Below are 19118 nucleotides of genomic sequence, written 5' to 3'. Positions count from 1 at the left end.
GGCTCCTGTCTGGGCACACGCCCCACTGCCGATTCGGGAGGCAGAGCTTGGTATCCCCGTGTCCCCATGCTGACCGTCCCCGCTCGCTGTCCCTTGCAGGATCCTCTTCTGGACAGACTGGGATGCCAGCCTGCCCCGCATCGAGGCCGCCTCCATGAGCGGCGCAGGCCGGCGCACCATCCACAAGGAGACGGGCTCGGGGGGCTGGCCCAACGGGCTCACTGTCGACTACCTGGAGAAGCGCATCCTCTGGATCGACGCCAGGTAGCATCCGGACACCCATCCGTGCCCCGTGCCTCCCCTTCCCCATCACCTCTGGGCCTCAGCCCCCTCCCCGTCCCTCCCAGCTCTGGCACCTTCGCCCTTCCTTCTGTGTTATTCTGCCATTTGTCTGCTGGGCTGGGAGCGAAAACCTTTGCTCTGTGGGCTCTGTTTGTGTCTGCAACACGTTCCAGCCATTGCTCTGGGTTTTCTCCTCTGCGGGGACTGCGACTGTACATCAGCAGTCGTCCTCCGCGGCAGCAGCATGAAGCAGAGCAGAGGAGGCGGCTGCTTATACCCTGTGGGTTGTTGCTGTTGGGTTCAAGAGGCCTTTGCCTGTGCCCGGTAGCCCTTGCCCAGCCATCTGCCTGCTCTCACTGCTTGTCTCTGCTGGGCACAGGTCAGACGCCATCTACTCGGCCCTATATGATGGGACAGGGCACATTGAGGTGCTGCGGGGACACGAGTACCTGTCACATCCCTTCGCCGTCACCCTGTACGGAGGTGAGGTCTACTGGACCGACTGGCGCACCAACACGCTGGCGAAGGCCAACAAGTGGACAGGGCACAACGTGACAGTGGTGCAGAGGACCAACACGCAGCCTTTTGACCTGCAGGTGTATCACCCCTCCCGGCAGCCCCTGGGTGAGGCCTAGGGAAGCGGCGGCGGAGGGACAGGGCGGGGGGAGTGCAGTGGGGAGGTGGTGCTGGCGCAGAGCATTGCGTGGGAGCTGCTCCCACCCCCATGGCTGCCCTTTCTCACCCCTGCTGAGCTGGAGGCCTCCACTATGGCCCTGGCCACCCAACACAGAAGTGTCCTGGGGTGATGAGGCTGATGGGTCAGAGCTCCTCGATGGGGCAGGGAGGGTCTGGGAGGTCTGCAGCTCTCTGGGGCTTCTTGGGTTGGTGTCCCCTGGAACAGGGATGTCACTGAGCCTTATGCCCTCTGCAGCTCCTAATCCCTGTGAAGCCAATGGGGGCAAAGGGCCGTGTTCCCACCTCTGCCTCATCAACTACAACCGCACGCTGTCCTGTGCCTGCCCCCACCTCATGAAGCTGGACAAAGACAACACGACCTGCTATGGTAGGGATCTGCCCAGGCCACCCTGGTGGGGGGAGGACAAGTGGGTGCTTCAGTGCCAGCTCTGCAGATCAGGCTGAGGTCCCACGACTGCCCCTCTTGTCCTTCTCCCCAGAGTTTAAGAAGTTCCTGCTGTATGCACGGCAGATGGAGATCCGGGGTGTGGATATCGACAACCCCTACTACAACTACATTATCTCCTTTACGGTGCCCGACATTGATAACGTCACGGTGGTGGACTACGACGCCGTGGAGCAGCGCATTTACTGGTCTGATGTCCGCACCCAGACCATCAAGAGAGCTTTCATCAATGGCACCGGCGTGGAGACTGTTGTCTCTGCAGGTGAGTGTGGAGGACCATCGCTCCACACAGCTGCTCCCATCAGGTCCCAGACCCGCCAACCCTCCAGAGGCTTCAGCTTCATGAGATCAGCCCTTCCTCTTCATCTGAACGTTGTCCCAGCCCCATTCTCACCATTAACGACTCTCCCTTCTCTGTTGCCTTCCAGACCTGCCCAACGCTCACGGCCTCTCTGTGGATTGGGTTTCCAGAAACCTCTTCTGGACCAGTTATGACGCCAACAAGAAGCAGATCAACGTCGCTCGGCTGGACGGCTCCTTCAAGAATGCGGTGATCCAGGGGCTGGACAAGCCTCACTGCCTGGTTGTTCACCCCCTCCGGGGGTAAGTCTCTGGTGGGACACGGTGCCAGCACGCGTGGGGTCAGGCCGTGAGCGTCGAAGGAGGAGAAGGTGTATATGCAGGCACATGCGTGTGTGCACGTGACAATGCCTGTGTGTGGTGGGGGAGAGAACAGGTTGCTCTCCCTGTGTGTCAGTGTGTGTAGGAGGTGTGCGAGAGGAGACAGGGCCACAGCTCGGGAGGTGTGCGCCTGTCGGCGTGCGCGAAGGAGAACAGGCTGCGGATAAGTGTGCATCCACAAGCGTGTGCCAGTCTGGGTGTGCACGGGGCTGGGCTGGGCGAGTGCTCGCAGTCACCAAACCCCCTCCGGGGTCCCGGCACTGGGGGCGAAGAGGCTGTCGGGCTGCCCGGGCTGGGAGAGGGGCCAGCTCAGGGCTGGAGAGGAGCCTAGAGAGCAGGCTGGGGTGGCGGGGGCTGGCGGAGCCTGGGTGGGCCGGGAGGGCAGCAGAGCTAGGCCATCTCCCTGGGGCTGTTGGAGCCACCGTGCTCAATGTCCCCTCACCGGTGCAGGAAGCTCTACTGGACAGATGGGGACAACATCAGCGTGGCCAACATGGATGGCAGCAACCGCACTCTCCTCTTCACCAACCAGAAAGGGCCTGTTGGTATGGACCCCCCCGTCCCTCCCGGTACCACCCCACGTGGGATAGCCTTGCTGACCCTAAAAGCCTGAACCCCGACTCTGGCGGCCCTGGCTCCCCAGGGGGCCGGTGGCTGGTTTGTGCTGGGTCACCCATTCTCTCCATCACCCCATCTGCTCTGCTGGTCCCATCCCACTGGGTGACAGTCACTGCGTGCTGCCCCGACACTGATGGTCCTCTTGCTTTCCAGGCCTGGCCATCGACTACCCAGAGAGCAAGCTGTACTGGATCAGCTCTGGCAATGGCACCATCAACAGGTGCAACCTGGACGGCAGTAACCTTGAGGTGATTGAGTCCATGAAGAGTCAGCTGAGCAAGGCAACTGCCCTGGCCATCATGGGTGAGAGCTGGCAGGGTGGTGGGGGTGGTTTATGAAGCCCTTTCCCTTTCTCCTGCCCTGCCCAAACACAGACTGCTCGTTGTGACCTCTAGCAGCTATGGAGGGGATGCTTCTCCACCAAAGGCTGAGCTCAGACCCCTTTTTCCATGCCATGGCATATAAATCTGTGTGGAGCCGCTGCTCTGCTGCTAGGGCGGGAGGGGATGGGGAAGGCTGCTGCATGTTCCTGCCTTCTCCTTCCAGGCGACAAGCTGTGGTGGGCTGACCAGGCCTCTGAGAGGATGGGCACCTGCAACAAGAAGGATGGGACAGAGGTGACAGTGCTGCGCAACAGCACCACGCTGGTGATGCACATGAAGGTGTACAATGAGAGCATCCAGCAAGGTGAGTGTGTGGTCCCGGGGCAGAGACCCTGCAGGGCCAGACAGCAGCTCGTCCGCTCCACTGGGCTGCCAGCGGGGCCACAGTCTGGCCCACAGTGACTGGGCGGCCGGCTGACCCTGTCCCTTCTTGCTGGCCCAAGCCTGGCCCTTGCCGGCTGGCCCAGAGCACGCACATCCCATGTGTCTGCCCCAAGTGGTGCTGGCCCCGGCTGCCCCAGCCTCTCCCAAGGCGCCCGCAGCCCTGTGGGTGTCCCCCGACTGCCACTGATCCCCCACTTCTCTCTGCGGCAGCTGGAACCAACCCCTGCAGCTTGAATAACGGCGACTGCTCGCAGCTCTGCCTCCCCACTTCCGAGACCTCCCGGTCCTGCATGTGCACTGCAGGCTACAGCCTGAAGAGTGGGCAGCAGTCCTGTGAAGGTGAGCGTGCCTGTCCCCGTCCCCTCACCCGAACTACCCCCTCGGAGCAGAGAGACCCCACAGCCACCCACGGCCATGTGCTGCAGCTCTGCCTCTGCCACAAGGCCTGTGTGCCAGCGTCATGCATGGGGGGATGCTACCGCTCGCTCCGGTTGTGTGCGGGCTCCTCCCAACTGCCCCACACCTCCCTGCACCCAGCAGCGCTGCAAAGGGACCCCAGGGGCCAGAGGGACATCAGCGGGGCTCGGGAGGGGCTGTGGACTTGGGCCACAGCGAGACCCTCATGTGAGCTGTCCCTGCGAGGGGCTGGTGGCGATGAGCGTGGGGCACCGGGGGCTCTGGGTTTAGCGGGAGGAGGGGAGCAGGACTGCACGGTGGGAGCCCTCAAAGGAGAGGTGAAGCCCTGGCTGTCAGCAGCAGGTTTGGGTCACTGACTTGCCGCAATCACCGGGAATGGTGCCGGGCAGCCAGCACAGTATTTGCTTTGCAGATCCCCAGTCCCTGCCTGGTTTGACACCATCTCCCCTGGGAGGGAAGAGCCCTCCCCAGCTCCCCGGTCACTGCCAGGGCCTCTCAAAGGCTGTTTGTGTGCAAAATGTTCTTGGTGTTTTTGGAGGGAGCTGGCAGAGCTGCTGCACCATCTGGGTCAGGGCAGGCACTGAATAACAAGCGCTGCCCTGACCCAGATGCAGCACAGAGCCTTTGCCAGCGCTCGGGGGCGGAGGCGACTCTGGAAAGAGACTTTGCTCGTGCCTCCCCTGTGCTCCGCTGTAGGTCAGGACCCCATGAACAGGCTGCTCCAAGGCTTGCAACCTGCAGGGAGGTCTGGGCAGGGCCCTCCGGCACGCAGCCCCTTCGCAGAGCTGAGCAGGGAAGGGCTTTGCAGCTGTTCCCGGGTTCCTGCCCCAGCCATCAGGAATCTGGTCCCTGACCATGTCCATGCTCAGTTTAGAGTGGTTTGTTCCCTGACCTCTTTCCACAAGGTTTGTCATTCCTTCTCCTGCCCAGTGTGGCGGTGAAAGCTCTCTCATCTTGTTCACAGAGGAGTTTGCTTCCCCTTGTGTTCATCCTGGTTAGCCCCTCTCATGCAGGGACCCAAGTGAAGGGGGGCATCCCTCCCTCCGTGAGAAACCACAGTGCTGCAAACATGTCACCCCCTTGACCGCAGCAGTGGGGGCAGGATCAGGCACTCGGTGTCCGGCAGAACTGCCTCCCCCGTCCCCTGCCTGACTGCCTGCGGAGCTGTGGCTCCCGCTGCCAGCCCACGTCTCGCATGCGTCAGCCTCAGAGTCAGCTGAGTGGTGGGCGTAGGGGCTGCCTGTGCGGGGATGCTTCAGGCAGCCGCAGAGCTTGCCAGCAGGTCCAGCCAGCGCCATTCAGCCCTGCCCTGCCTGTCCCTCTGCTGTCCTGGGCTGTCTGCCCAGGCCGGGGACTCGTGGTGCTGCTGTCGTGGCAGGGTCGAGCCCTCCCACCAGCCCTGCCAGGCTCATGCTCCTCCATGGGCTGCTGTCACAGTTTTCCATTAATCATGGCTGTCTGTTGAAGGGACGTCGTGTGGTTTTTGGGATGCATCTGACTGTCCCCGCATCTGTGTCGCAGGTGTTGGCTCCTTCCTCCTGTATTCAGTCCACGAGGGGATCCGCGGCATTCCTCTGGACCCCAACGACAAGTCAGATGCTCTCGTGCCCGTGTCAGGGACCTCCCTGGCCGTAGGGATCGACTTCCACGCAGGTGATGCAGGGGCTGGGAGCGGGACAACAGGGCTGGAGGGGTCAGGGAGGGGGAGTGCAAGGGAGACCATCACCAGGCCCTCCTTTGGCAATGCTCTGCCGGAGAGCATCTCCCCTTGGCCACTCTGGACGAAGGAGGGTTTCAGGTCTCGATGCCAGGGCTGCAGGCTCAGCCCAGGTCTGTGCCACCCTTGGGGTGACCCAGGGGCAGTCACTGACACCCGCTCTCCTGCCTGTCCCTTCTCAGAGAACGACACCATTTACTGGGTGGACATGGGTCTAAGCACCATCAGCCGGGCCAAGCGGGACCAGACGTGGCGGGAGGACGTGGTGACCAATGGCATTGGCCGCGTGGAGGGCATCGCCGTGGACTGGATCGCTGGTGAGACAGGGCTCCAGCGTAGGGAGGAGCAGAGGGGCAGTCGGGGATTGGGGCTCGAATGGGTGTTCACTGTCTCCTCTCTGCAGGAAACATCTACTGGACAGACCAGGGTTTTGATGTCATTGAGGTGGCCAGGCTGAACGGGTCCTTCCGCTATGTGGTCATCTCTCAGGGGCTGGACAAGCCACGGGCCATCACAGTCCATCCAGAGAAGGGGTGAGACACTGCACAAGGCCGCCTGGAGAGGGCCATTAGGTGGGGGGTGGGCACGTACTGGAGACCCCCAGCACCCTCCCGGCAGAGCTGTGATGTTTGCATGCAGCGGAGAAGGACCTGCACATCTGCCACACCAAGGGACGGGTCCCCACTGTCCAAACCAGCTGAATTTAACCGCCCTTTTGCTGATGGGCCAAGCTCTCTGAGAGCTCCTTGTGACTTTGTGGGTGCCAGCACCTCAGAAAATCCAAGTGGAGCCTCCCCAGCCTGGCTCCAGTCACAGGGAGAGGAGAGTTGTTTGGATACAGGGAAGGATGGAGAACAGCACCTTACGTGACTGGCACGTGGGCTGGTTTCTGGGCTGCATCCAGCTGCAATGCAGCGCTCTGTTCCCCGGCTGCGGCGTGCTCTGCAAGCACGTGGTGGCTGGCAGATCACCAGGGGTAGAGGGATGAGGGGGAGAGGCGTTTGTCCTCTGCTCTGGTGGCCAAAAGGCCCAAGGATGCTGCTTCTGGCCAGCCCCATGGTCACGCCCCTGCTGTCCCCTGCAGGTATCTGTTCTGGACAGAGTGGGGCCAGTACCCCCGCATCGAACGGTCGCGTCTGGATGGGACCGAGCGGATGGTGCTGGTGAACGTCAGCATCAGTTGGCCCAACGGAATATCCGTCGACTATGAGGTACGACCCTGGGGCCTGGTGGGGAGCGTGCCAATGCCAAGGGTCCCTGCAGCTGTGCCCCTGCCGGTGGGGCCTCTGGGGACATGGCTGCCTTCCCCAGGGCCCTGGAGTCTCCTCTCCAGTGCAGGGTGGGGTGTCCAGGGTGATCATCTTCTGAACCCTGGGACCTTCTGCCAGGCGTGGTGGGAGGTGCGGAGGGTGCGTTAGTGCCACCCTGGTGCGCTGCTCCATTGCTGATGGGGATGCTTTCTCGTCACCTCAGGATGGGAAGCTTTACTGGTGTGATGCCCGGACAGACAAGATTGAACGAATCGACCTGGAAACGGGTGAAAACCGAGAGGTTGTCCTGTCCAGCAACAACATGGACATGTTCTCAGTGTCGGTGTTCGAGGAGTACATTTACTGGAGCGATAGGTACCGTGCCCGGGGGGTCCGGCAGTGCTGGGGGGGCACCAGCCATGTGGGAGGGTGGGGGGAGCTGGTGGGTGCTATGGCGAAGGTGGTGGAGCTGGGTCCTACCACAGGGTGCTGCTGAGGTGGGCCCCACGTTGGTTGTTCAGTGACTTTGTCCCTTCTTAGGACTCACGCGAATGGCTCCATCAAAAGAGGCAACAAGGACAACGCCACCGAGTCGGTGTCCCTGCGGACAGGGATCGGCGTGCAGCTCAAGGATATCAAAGTCTTCAACCGGGCCAGGCAGAAGGGTGCGTCCAGGAGCGGGTGTCAGCCCCCCGTGCAGCGCTGCTGAGTGCTGGCGGCAGCCCAGGCTGAGCTCCCACGGCCGGCAGATGTGGGGAGGGGGATGGAGAAACAAACGACAAACAGGCCACTGTGTCCTCTTCAAAGAACCGTGTCGTGCTGTGGGCTGAGGCCTTTTCTTCACCCACTTCCTCTGGGAGCGGGGAGCGGGGAGCGGTGAAAAGCGGCTGAGCGGGAGCATCCTCCTTCACAGAGCCTGCCCAGTTCCTCAAACAATCCCGTCTTTCCTCCCCAGGCACCAACATCTGTGCCCAGAGCAATGGGGGCTGCCAGCAGCTCTGCCTGTTCCGTGGCAATGGGCAGAGGACATGCGCCTGCGCCCATGGCATGCTCTCCGAGGACGGGGTGAGCTGCCGGGACTACGATGGCTACCTGCTGTATTCGGAGCGCACCATCCTCAAGAGCATCCACCTGTCGGACGAGAACAACCTCAACGCACCCATCAAGCCCTTCGAGGATGCGGAGCACATGAAGAATGTCATTGCCCTGGCCTTTGACTACCGCTACGGCTCCAAGGGCAGCAACCGCATATTCTACAGTGACATCCACTTTGGCAACATCCAGCAGATCAACGATGATGGCACGGGGCGCAAGACCATCGTGGAGAGTGAGTGTCACCGGGCTCCCTCCACGAGCATCTGCCTTCAGACCCCTCTTTCCTGTTCTCCCATGCCACCTCTTCCTGAACTCCCTCCTTGCTCTCCCAAGGGCTTTTTTTCCTTTTCTCTGTTGATGTATTTTGGTGTTTTCAAGAGGTGTTTTGAGTGGCAGCTGTTAAGGGTTCAGCTGTGAGCTTCCTGCCCCAGCCTCTGGACGAGGCAGCAGCCTGTGGTAGAGGATGCAAGTGTCAGGAGCAGTCTGCAGAGCTCGTTCTGGCAAGGAGAGTGTGTCACAAGGCTCAGGCGTGCACGTGGGTACGCATTGCTCTAGAAACAAGGCACTGCAGCAAACTTGGGATCTGCTCTGTGTTTGCATTTGACTTCCAAGACAGACCTGCCGAGCCTGAGCAACGCGTGCCACGTCTGGCCCTCTCTTCACCTCCAGCCCTCCGCTTGCCCTTGGCTGGTTTTATTGGCTCCTACAGCAGTTGAAGAGACCCCGTCTGTCTCTCTGCGTCACTAGGGAGCACCTCCAGCAAGGGTTATAGATGTGCTCGCTAATGAGTGTATTTACATTTGTCACTTGGGATGGCTGTTATCGCTGAGATCAGGAGAGCAGGGCCCATCTGTCGTAGCCGGTTCATTAAACCTTTTGCTGATCGTTAACGAGGGAGGAAGGATAGGTGTACAGTTCAAGTTCCTGGCCTGAGAGCTGGAGGGAAGGTCTCCCTGGTCGGCCACAAGTCTTCATCTTGTCACTTCGTGCCTCTGGGCCTCAGCTCTCCCCTGGCAGAGGGTGACCCTTCCCAGCGCCGCTGCTGCGGGGACAGGGGGACCCGGAGCAAGCCCTGGCCAGTGCAGGGGAGATGATCAGAGCATGAGCTTGAAAGCCAAATTCAGGTCCTCATTTCATCGTAGGTGAACATCACCCAGCCTCCCTTCAAGAAAGTGTCGTTAGCTGGCTGGTAGCAGGGGTCTGCCCAGGAGGCCCCTAAAGTCTCCTGGGATCTCAGCTTGCCCGTTAGCCCAGCCCTGCTGAGTCCCCTCAGGTGCTGCCGTATTGGCGCCGTGTTAGCAAGTAGCCAGAGCCTCTGAGGGATTTTTATGGGGTGTAATTAAAAGCAATAACTTCAGGCTGCAGGAGAAGCCGCGTCCAGGTGAGCTGGGCAGCCTTGCAGGAGCACAGGCTGGACACAACCCTTGCCTGTCCTCCCCTTCTGTAGACGTGGGCTCAGTGGAGGGGCTGGCATACCACCGCGGCTGGGACACGCTGTACTGGACGAGCTACACCACCTCCACCATCACCCGCCACACCGTGGACCAGAGCCGCCTGGGGGCTTTCGAGAGGGAGACGGTGATCACCATGTCAGGGGACGACCACCCCCGGGCCTTTGTGCTGGACGAGTGCCAGAAGTGAGTGGCCATCGGTGGTCCAGCCAGCCTGCCCGGGGGTCCGCATGGTCCCAGGGCCAGCATCCAGGCGGACTCCCCTCCACTGGGGAGGAAGCACTGGTTCCCAGCACAGAGGGTATTGGACCCCAGGGAGGAAAGGCCCCGTGCCCTGCCCCCCTTCCTTCAGCACCCCAAAGGAAAGACACAAACCCCATCCCATCCCCTTCTCTGGCCAACTGGTACCATGGGCTACCGCATTTCCCAGCTGGCTGTAGTGGCCTCATTTATCCCTCTCCCGCCCTTTTTATGTGGGGACAATGTCCCATCTGTCCCAAAGTCCCTGGAAGCCCCGCGGCAGTGGAGGGGTGGGCTAAGCCAACACGTACGTGGCAGAGAGCTGGGGTTGCAAAGGCATCACATGTCTCTCCCCTTCCAGCCTGATGTTCTGGACCAACTGGAACGAGCAACACCCCAGCATCATGCGTGCCACCCTCTCTGGTGCCAACGTCCTCATCATCATTGACCAGGACATACGGACACCCAATGGGCTGGCCATTGACCACAAGGCTGAGAAGATCTACTTCTCTGATGCCACGCTGGACAAAATTGAGCGCTGTGAATACGATGGCTCCCACCGCCACGTGAGTCCAGACCTGGCCCCAGCGGCAGAGCTGGAGGAGAACGGCGGGTGTCAGAAATGGGGCTGGCGCATTGTCATGGGCGAGCAGAGCTGTTCCTGGAGCTCGGGGAAGTTGAGCCTTCCCCTGGGGCAGACACCTGGGGATGGGCTGCCTTTGGGGTGGTGATGGGGGCTGTGACCCACAGCCAGGTTCCCTGACGCTCATGGTTTGCCAATGTCCGGCAGGTGATCCTGAAATCGGAGCCTGTGCACCCCTTCGGCCTGGCTGTCTACGGTGATTACATCTTCTGGACGGACTGGGTGCGCAGGGCTGTGCAACGAGCCAACAAGTATGTGGGCACTGACATGAAGCTTCTGCGTGTTGACATCCCCCAGCAGCCCATGGGCATCATTGCTGTGGCCAACGACACCGACAGCTGTAAGGACCCCCTCCACCGCACCAGCCACCGCAGCCTCACCACCCTGGGCCCCTGCTCCCCTGCCACCCCGCGCTGCTCTTCCACCCTGTCTGCAGGCCAGGGGACGGGGAAACCCATCCCACCATCCTGCCTGGCCTGTCATTGCCCCTTTGGGACCCTCACGCCAAGGCTTGTCCATCTTCAGACCCTCTGCAGGCTGAAGAAAGAGAGAATTTGCCCCATTTATGCTCTTCCCAGGGCATCCTCCTTGCAAGATCTGGGGAGACTGGATGCCCCCAGTGCCTCCCTCATTGCCCCATCTGAAGAGCTTGGGGAGGATCCCATACTTTTCATCCCTCCAGCAGGGCGGACAAGGGGAAGGGGCTGCTGAGGCTGTCCCTGGTGTGACTTCTCTCCGTCTCTCCTAGGTGAGCTGTCCCCATGCAGGGTGAACAACGGCGGCTGTCAGGATCTCTGCCTGCTCACACCCAAAGGACACGTCAACTGCTCCTGCCGTGGCGAGCGCATCCTGCAGGAGGATTTCACCTGCAAAGGTGGAGGGGAGGTGGAAGTGGGGGCTGGTGGGGATGGGGAGGGAAGGAGGAGAGGCCGGTCTCAGCCTGGCAGAGCTGACATTCCCCACACCCTCCCCAGCCCTGAATTCCACCTGCAACATGCACGATGAGTTTGAGTGTGGGAACGGCGACTGCATTGACTTCAGCCGGACCTGTGATGGCGTGGTCCACTGCAAGGACAAGTCAGATGAGAAGCAGTCCTACTGCAGTAAGGTTCCTCCTCTTGCTGCTTTGCTCAAACACACACACACCTCCCAGCATCTGCAGGCACCGTGCTCGAGCTCTCGGCTCTGCTCAGCAAAGGGAGCCAGGGTGCCTTGGGTGTCTTCTCGTGCCCCTCAAGTGCTTGCAGTCCCTCTCACCCTCCCAGAGATGGGCCCAGCCAGGCCAGGCCTTAAGGGCTCCAGACCTTTTTCAGTTTTTGGGGGCAGGCTGGAGGGTGAGAAACCTTGAACCGACGCAGTGGGGGCTGCAGCACCTTTGCTCTAAACCAGCCCTTGCTTCTCTGCCAGGAGGGGTCTCTGCTGGGCAAAGGCCAAGCTTGACCCTGCCATGTTGCCAGCACAGCACGAGGGAGCCTGTTTCCTAATCCTGCCTGTGTAGCTTCTTCCCCTGCTGAAGGGTCCCTGAGGAGCTGAGGCACCTGGGGCGCCGGCCCTCCCCTTGCACTCATCTCCTCCTCCTCCCTCACAGGCAGCCGCAAGTGCAAGAAGGGTTACCTGCACTGCATGAACGGGCGCTGCATCGCCAGCCGCTATTGGTGCAATGGCGTGGACGACTGTGGGGACAACTCGGACGAAGTGCCGTGTAACAGTAAGCAGGCTGGCTGGCTGGCTCCCGGCCAGCCCTTGCCAGGGCTCGGTCAGCCGTCTGGGGACAGGGACGGAGGCTTCGGGAAAGAGTTACCTTCAGCTTGACAGATCAGAACAGAGCCAGGGCTTAACGGATAGTCAAGGTCTAAATCCTACCTGTGCTGCTTGTACCGCAGACTGCTTTGTAAAGCTCACTCCCTGACAGCCGGGAGGAATAACTCCCGAGTGTGGCCGTGCAGCAGCCAGAGCCTCCTGAGAACAGTGGTGTGACACCCAGGAGGAGCACAAGGCGATGGCAAGGCGCAGTGTCGCTGCTCCTAATGGCTCCTGTGCTCCTGAGAAAAGGGCACCCAGGCAGCCCTAAGCGCAGCATCCCTTCAGAGCTGCAGGAGCCTGTCTGCTTGGTTCAGAACTGACGGGGAGGGTCAGGAGCTTCCCTGGGCCCGTCCAGGTCTGTTAGCAACAGGCCAGCTCAGGAGAGGAGCTCAGGCTGCCGGGCAGAGTGCGTGAGCCAGACAGGCACCAGGTCTCAGCTGGGAGGGGACCGGAGCTAGGAGCGCAGGGCCGGGCAGTCTGTAGCTGTGCTGGGCAGCGGAGGTCTGTGCACGCACGTCCGCAGTGCGAGTGGGGACCGTGGGGTGGCCGTACCCTCTGGGTCCCCCAGCACAGCCTCATCCGCTGCGGGGGCTTCCCCCTTGCAGAAACCAGCTGCGCTGCTACCGAGTTTCGCTGCCGAGATGGGAGCTGCATTGGGAATTCAAGCCGCTGTAACCAGTTCGTCGATTGCGAGGATGCTTCGGATGAAATGAACTGCAGTGAGTGCCCCAGCCACTGTCCCATGTTCCCTGCTGCCCCCCCAGCTCTGCTCTGCTGGAGATGCTCCTGACCTCTGTGCCTGCGGGGTGGGGGGCCTGGGTCCCCGCACCTGCTTTCAGTCTTTTCAATCTTTGGGACTTGTGCTGAACCGGATAAGAGCCCTGGCTCCCATCCCGTCAGCAGAGGCCAGCCCAGGTTAGCACCCCCAGCCCATCACTGCAGCCGCCCACGCCGTGCCCGGCACCTCACCCCCCAGCAGCCCATCAGAAACGCTTAACGTGGTCCCGGCAGCTCGGGGCACATGGGCAGAGTCAGCTCGGGGCTGCTCCGAGGAGGAAAGGGCTGTCAGCAGCAGGGCGAGTGCTCGTGCTGCGCAGTGGGAGCTGGACCGAAGGGTTGTGCCGCCGGCAAGCAGCACCCATCACCCAGGGCTCCTGTTGTGGTTCCTTGCAGCCGCCACCGACTGCAGCAGCTATTTCAAGCTGGGGGTGAAGGGTACCACGTTCCAGAAGTGCGAACACACCTCTCTGTGCTACGCTCCGAGCTGGGTGTGCGATGGGGCGAATGATTGCGGAGACTACTCAGACGAGCGCAACTGTCCAGGTGAGACTGGGGCGAGGAAAGGGGGCTCAGGCCTGAGAGATGGGGGGCATCGCACCAACCCTCTGGCTGGGTGCTCCCCTTTGGGGTCTGTTTGGGCAGCGGATGCTTTATTTGCACACTGAGACCATCGTCCCTTGCTTGCACAGCTCCTGCACAGAGGGTGCTGCAGGGTGCTGATGCATGCGGGATCACAGAGTGCTTTTGGGGAGGAATCCTTTGGAGTTGGGCAGTTCTGGGTTGGGAGGAGGCAGGACACGTCCGTACCATCACCCTTACCTGACGTTTCCTTCACAAAGCAGGTGGGAGGAAACCCAAGTGTCCGGCCAATTACTTCGCCTGCCCAAGTGGGAGGTGCATCCCCATGACTTGGACCTGCGACAAAGAGGACGACTGCGAGAACGGAGAAGACGAGACTCACTGCAGTGAGCGGCAGGGTGGGGAGAGCAAGGGGCTCCAGGGTGATGGCATGGGGTGGCAAGTGCAAGTGTGCTGGAGGGTAGGCAGGACCCTCTCCTCTCCCTGACATCCCTTTTCCAAGGACCGGACTCCAGATTTTTTCCCCCTCTGTGGTCTTATTCCACAAGTTTGGGCTTTTAACTGTGACCAATGCAAATGTCCTGGTGCGTTTGTTTGCTCAGCGCATCCACAAGTGTCCATGGTCATTTTGAAGGTGGCCAGTTACGGCTCACTTGAGTTACGTTTTCAGTTCCAACCTCCCTGAAGAAACCGCAGATGGAGCTGAGGAACTGGGGAACCTCCCCAGCTCCAGAGCAGGGAATCCCACACCGCTCCATGCAGAGCCTGCCAGCGTGGCATGTGGGCACTGCCAGGCCTGGGCGAGCAGTAGCCCCAGCACCACCCTGGGCTCCAGCCCTGGAGTCCGGCTGGCCCAGTGTGGCCGTGCTCTGCTGCCGCGTCCTTCCCCCCGCATCGCCCTGGCTCTCACCCCTCCTCTCCTCTCCTCCTCTCCCAGACAAGTTCTGCTACCCCGTGCAGTTTGAGTGCAACAACCACCGCTGCATCTCCAAGCTCTGGGTGTGTGACGGGGCAGACGACTGTGGGGATGGCTCTGACGAGGACAGCCGCTGCCGTGAGTCTGCTCCAGCCCCTGCTCTCACCTCTCTCAGTCCCTGCCCGCGCTGCAGCTCCATCTCTGCGTATTTCTGCCTCTGCCCATCCCTTCTCCCACCTTTGCTTTCCTGTGCCATGGTCCTCACTGCTCTCCTGGGCCTTAGGACCCACATAGCCCAAGAGTGCCGGTTCTCCAGTGATGGGGGTGACTGGATTCCTTCCCGCTTCTCCCTTCCCCAGGGATGACCACCTGTAGCACAGGATCCTTCCAGTGCCCGGGCACCTATGTGTGCGTGCCGGAGCGCTGGCTCTGTGACGGAGACAAGGACTGTGCAGACGGAGCTGACGAGACCCTCGCTGCCGGCTGCTGTGAGTCCCCAGAGGGCTGGGTGCGTGGTGGGGCCAGAGGCTGGAGAGGAATGGGGTGTAGAGCAAGCCGAGCTGCCTGGGGGCCCCCCCCCACTCCCTGGGGTCCCTGTCAGTAGCAGACAGGATGCCTTGTGCTGGACACGGGGACATTTGGGTGCCTTTCCCTGACTGCGAGGAGAGGAGGAGCATCATCCTGCACTAAGGGCACCATGTTGCCCGGGTGCTGTTCACAGCCATGGGATGAGGGCTCAGGCTGGGGGCGAAGGAGTGGGAGTCGCTGCCCCAACTGGGCTGTGCCTCAGCTCTTGTCCCCAGTGTCCTGAGACAAAGGGCTGGGGGGGCAGGCAGGAGAGCACGCAATCTGGCGGGGGGCTGACAGCGATGCCTCGTTGCAGTGTACAACAACACGTGCGACGAGCGGGAGTTCATGTGCGGAAACCGCCAGTGCATTCCCAAACACTTTGTCTGTGACCATGATGACGACTGTGGTGACGGCTCAGACGAGTCCCCAGAGTGTGGTGGGTTCCATGGGACTTGGGAGGATGACGAGGGCTGTATCTCCTGTGGCACTGGCCCTGGCAGCCACGCTGGGTCTCCTGGGTGCTGAGACGGGACCCTGAAAGGGTCTTCGTCATCCAGAAGGGGTTTGATGGGAGACCAGGATGAGGGGGGAGCGGGAGGGGTTTGGTGCAGGAGAGCTGTCCCCCTCAGCCCCGCCGCAGGGCATGCGCCCTGGCACAGACCAGGTTTGGAGAGCACCAAAACCACCTGCATTTGCCACTTCCTTGGCCCCTGCGGTGCAGCACGGTCCTGAGGAGGCTGCAGGGAGGTTTGGGCGCCCATGCCATGGCTCTGTGGTGCCCCCGTAACTCCTGGTTGGCTCGGGAAGGTGGGCAGTGCCGTCTGAGCCCGCCACCCTCCTGCAGAGTATCCCACCTGCGGCCCCCACGAGTTCCGCTGCGCTAATGGCCGCTGCCTCAGCAACCGGCAATGGGAGTGCGACGGCGAGTTCGACTGCCATGACCACTCAGACGAGGCGCCCAAGAACCCGCGCTGCACCAGCCCAGGTACCTGCGGGGGCCGTGGCCGCGGAGCGGGGCCACCCGGCTGTCTCACGCTGACCACTGCCACTTCCCCTCCACCTGCTGCAGAGAACAAGTGCAACGACTCCTTCTTCCTCTGCAAGAACGGAAAGTGCATCCCAGAGGCACTGCTTTGCGACAACAACAATGACTGCACGGACGGCTCCGACGAGCTCAACTGCTTCATCAACGAGTGTCTCAACAAGAAGCTGAGCGGCTGTTCCCAGGAGTGCGAGGACCTCAAGATCGGATACAAGGTAGGGGCCCGCAGGCTGGGAGGCTCGGCTGGAGGGATGCTTTCCTGCTCCCTTAGCGTGAGGGTTGCTTCTGTCCTGCACCAGGGGCAAGGGGTGCGCACACGGGCTCTTTCGGCCCGTGATTGTGCGTGCTGCTCTTGTGTCTGCAAGCCGTCTGTGCCTGAGCCCACTTGTCCCATGGTGTGATGCCTGTCACGTCCCAGCGTGCGGGCCCTGGATATGTCTAACAGCTCCCGGTTGCCTCCTGCAGTGTAGATGCCGTCCTGGGTTCCGGCTGAAGGACGACGGGAAGACGTGCATTGACATCGACGAGTGCTCCACCACCTACCCCTGCAGCCAGAAGTGCATCAACACTCTGGGGAGCTACAAGTGCCTGTGCGTAGAGGGCTACAAGCTCAAACCTGACAACCCCACCAGCTGTAAAGCTGTCACAGGTGAGAGCTGAGAGCAAACTGGGAGGCAGGGATGCTCTTCTGGTGACCGTGGGATACTGCTGGCATTGGAGTCGGTCACGATGCTCTGCGAAGCAAAGTAGCTGCACCCGACTCAGGAAGGAGAGCTGGGAGGCGGTGGGGCAGGGAGGGCAGCAGGTCCACAGGGGATCTGCCCGCGTCCCAGCAGCACTTCCCTGACACGTCTCCTGGTTTCCCTGTGCAGATGAAGAGCCCTTCCTCATCTTTGCCAACCGGTACTACCTGAGGAAACTCAACCTGGATGGCTCCAACTACACGCTGCTCAAGCAGGTGCGAGAGGAGCCAGGAGCAGGAGGGGGCACCAGCCCCATGTGGCCAGGGGTTTGGGGTTGGAGAGGGGCCCTGCAGGGCAGGAGACCTGCCAGCCTGGGAGTTTGGGCTCTTGGCTTCCCAGGCAGACAGTAGATCCTGGGAATCCAGGATCTCGCTATGAGTATGCAGGAGCTGCACAACAGTTGCCTGTAGGTGCTTTTAACTTCTCTGCTGCAGGGGCTGCAAGTTGAGGCTGGGGGCTCACTGGTCTCTGTAAAGCCCCCGTGACCCTGTGCTGGCAGGTGAGGCTGTTTCAACACTTCTCCCTTCCTCCCAGGGGCTGAACAACGCAGTGGCTCTGGATTTTGACTATCGGGAGCAGATGATCTACTGGACAGATGTCACCACACAGGGCAGCATGATCCGCCGTATGCACATCAATGGGAGCAACGTTCAGGTGGGGCCTGAGGCAGCGCCTTGGGCACCCCCGGTCCGGGCAGGGGGGGCACAGACTGGCACCACGGCCACCCTGGAACTGGGCACAAGCCCTGCTGTGGGGTCATCATCAGGCTCAGGGCATCAGCCCAGGTTGCTGCGGGGATGTTTTGCAGCACCATCCTGATCAGAGGTGGGCTCCACGCTGCACCAAAGCAGTGGGCAAGGAGGGCTGGGGGAAGAGAGGAGTGAGGAAAGGGAGCTAGGCGGGACCATCTGCAAGGGCGATGTCCCGGGGAAGGGGGATGTTGTCATCCCTGAGGGACCAGAGCAGGATATGGGTCTCCTTGTCCAGCTGCAACATCTCTGTTTTCTCCCAATAGGTTCTGCACCGCACTGGCCTCAGCAACCCTGACGGGCTGGCTGTGGACTGGGTGGGAGGCAACCTGTACTGGTGCGACAAAGGTCGGGACACCATCGAAGTGTCGAAGCTCAACGGCGCCTACCGCACTGTGCTGGTGAACTCGGGCCTGCGTGAGCCCCGGGCACTGGTGGTGGATGTGCAGAATGGGTGAGAGCATGGGGGACCTGGACCTTCCCCTCAACACAGGGAGGGGGCTGGTGGCCCCCCTGCCGCCTTGCCGTGGTTTAGCCACACAATGGGCAGAGTGCGGCTGCCGCTGTGGCTTGGGCCAGACTCAGCCTCCCTCTGCTCTTCTCTTTCATGCCCAGTTACCTATACTGGACGGACTGGGGGGACCACTCCCTGATTGGGAAGATCGGCATGGATGGCACCAACCGCAGCGTCATCGTTGACACCAAGATAACTTGGCCCAATGGCCTCACCCTTGACTACATCAACAGCCGGATCTATTGGGCCGACGCACGGGAGGACTACATCGAGTTTGCCAGCCTGGACGGCTCCAACCGGCACACGGGTGAGAGCACCGGGGCTTTCGGGGCACTGCCAGGCCTTTGTGGGGTGTGGGCTTTGGATTGGTTGTGGGAACAGGAGCCAGGGCTACTGGGCATGGTCCCCAGCTCCAGCAGCTCCTCTGTGCCTCTGACCGGGGGAAGAGGTTTGTTCCCAGGCTGAGCTGTCCCTGGAGAAAGGCTGCGCTGTGGGAGGGTGGCGTGGGGCAGCCCCTTGCTGAGCCGCCCACTCCCCCTTGCAGTGCTGAGCCAGGACATCCCGCACATCTTTGCACTCACCCTCTTTGAGGATTTCATTTACTGGACCGACTGGGAGACCAAGTCCATCAACCGGGCCCACAAGACTACGGGAGCCAACAAGACCCTGTTGATCAGCACACTGCACCGCCCCATGGACATCCACATCTACCACCCCTACCGCCAGCCTGACGGTGAGCCATGGGGCCAGGGATGAGGGGCTGGGGTGGCCCTGGCGCTGCGGAGCAGCCCTGGGCAGGAGGCTGGGACTGGGCACGACATGCAAAGGGACTCCAGGTCCAGGTTGGGCAGAGGGTGCAGGAGAGGGGTGCACGGTGAGAAGGGTCTCACAACCGTGGGTTCATGTGCTACCCCGAGGGTCCTGCCCTTGTTCTGACTCACGGTTGTCTCTCTGCTCTCCCCAGTTCCCAACCATCCCTGCAAGACCAACAACGCTGGCTGCAGCAACCTCTGCCTCCTCTCACCGGGCGGGGGGCACAAGTGTGCTTGTCCCACCAACTTCTACCTGGGCAGCGATGGCAAAACCTGTGTCTCCAACTGCACGGCCAGCCAGGTAGCAG

The 19118-nt window shown here is 61.4% G+C and overlaps 1 protein-coding gene across 1 annotated transcript in view; it reads left to right on the top strand.

Annotated features, from left to right (window-relative positions):
• LRP1 (LDL receptor related protein 1) overlaps positions 1-19118 on the top strand; it is an 86318-nt gene that overhangs the window by 54470 nt on the left and 12730 nt on the right. Inside the window, 37 exon segments of the mRNA XM_054183248.1 lie at positions 100-264; positions 662-906; positions 1214-1345; positions 1458-1685; positions 1852-2026; positions 2555-2649; positions 2876-3025; positions 3269-3409; positions 3700-3828; positions 5428-5559; positions 5806-5940; positions 6027-6156; positions 6708-6834; positions 7097-7248; positions 7414-7538; positions 7829-8200; positions 9416-9605; positions 10021-10225; positions 10450-10642; positions 11051-11176; positions 11277-11405; positions 11891-12010; positions 12711-12824; positions 13279-13428; positions 13728-13862; positions 14402-14518; positions 14740-14868; positions 15264-15386; positions 15795-15935; positions 16020-16207; positions 16458-16641; positions 16865-16950; positions 17270-17389; positions 17751-17938; positions 18100-18305; positions 18543-18731; positions 18963-19111. Of these exon segments, the coding sequence (XP_054039223.1) occupies positions 100-264; positions 662-906; positions 1214-1345; positions 1458-1685; positions 1852-2026; positions 2555-2649; positions 2876-3025; positions 3269-3409; positions 3700-3828; positions 5428-5559; positions 5806-5940; positions 6027-6156; positions 6708-6834; positions 7097-7248; positions 7414-7538; positions 7829-8200; positions 9416-9605; positions 10021-10225; positions 10450-10642; positions 11051-11176; positions 11277-11405; positions 11891-12010; positions 12711-12824; positions 13279-13428; positions 13728-13862; positions 14402-14518; positions 14740-14868; positions 15264-15386; positions 15795-15935; positions 16020-16207; positions 16458-16641; positions 16865-16950; positions 17270-17389; positions 17751-17938; positions 18100-18305; positions 18543-18731; positions 18963-19111 (5815 nt within the window).

This window comes from Rissa tridactyla, chromosome 24 (genome assembly GCF_028500815.1).
Source record: "Rissa tridactyla isolate bRisTri1 chromosome 24, bRisTri1.patW.cur.20221130, whole genome shotgun sequence".
Lineage (NCBI taxonomy): Eukaryota > Metazoa > Chordata > Aves > Charadriiformes > Laridae > Rissa > Rissa tridactyla.
Note: the sequence above shows the minus strand (reverse complement) of the source record. Positions and strands in the feature narration are given on the sequence as shown.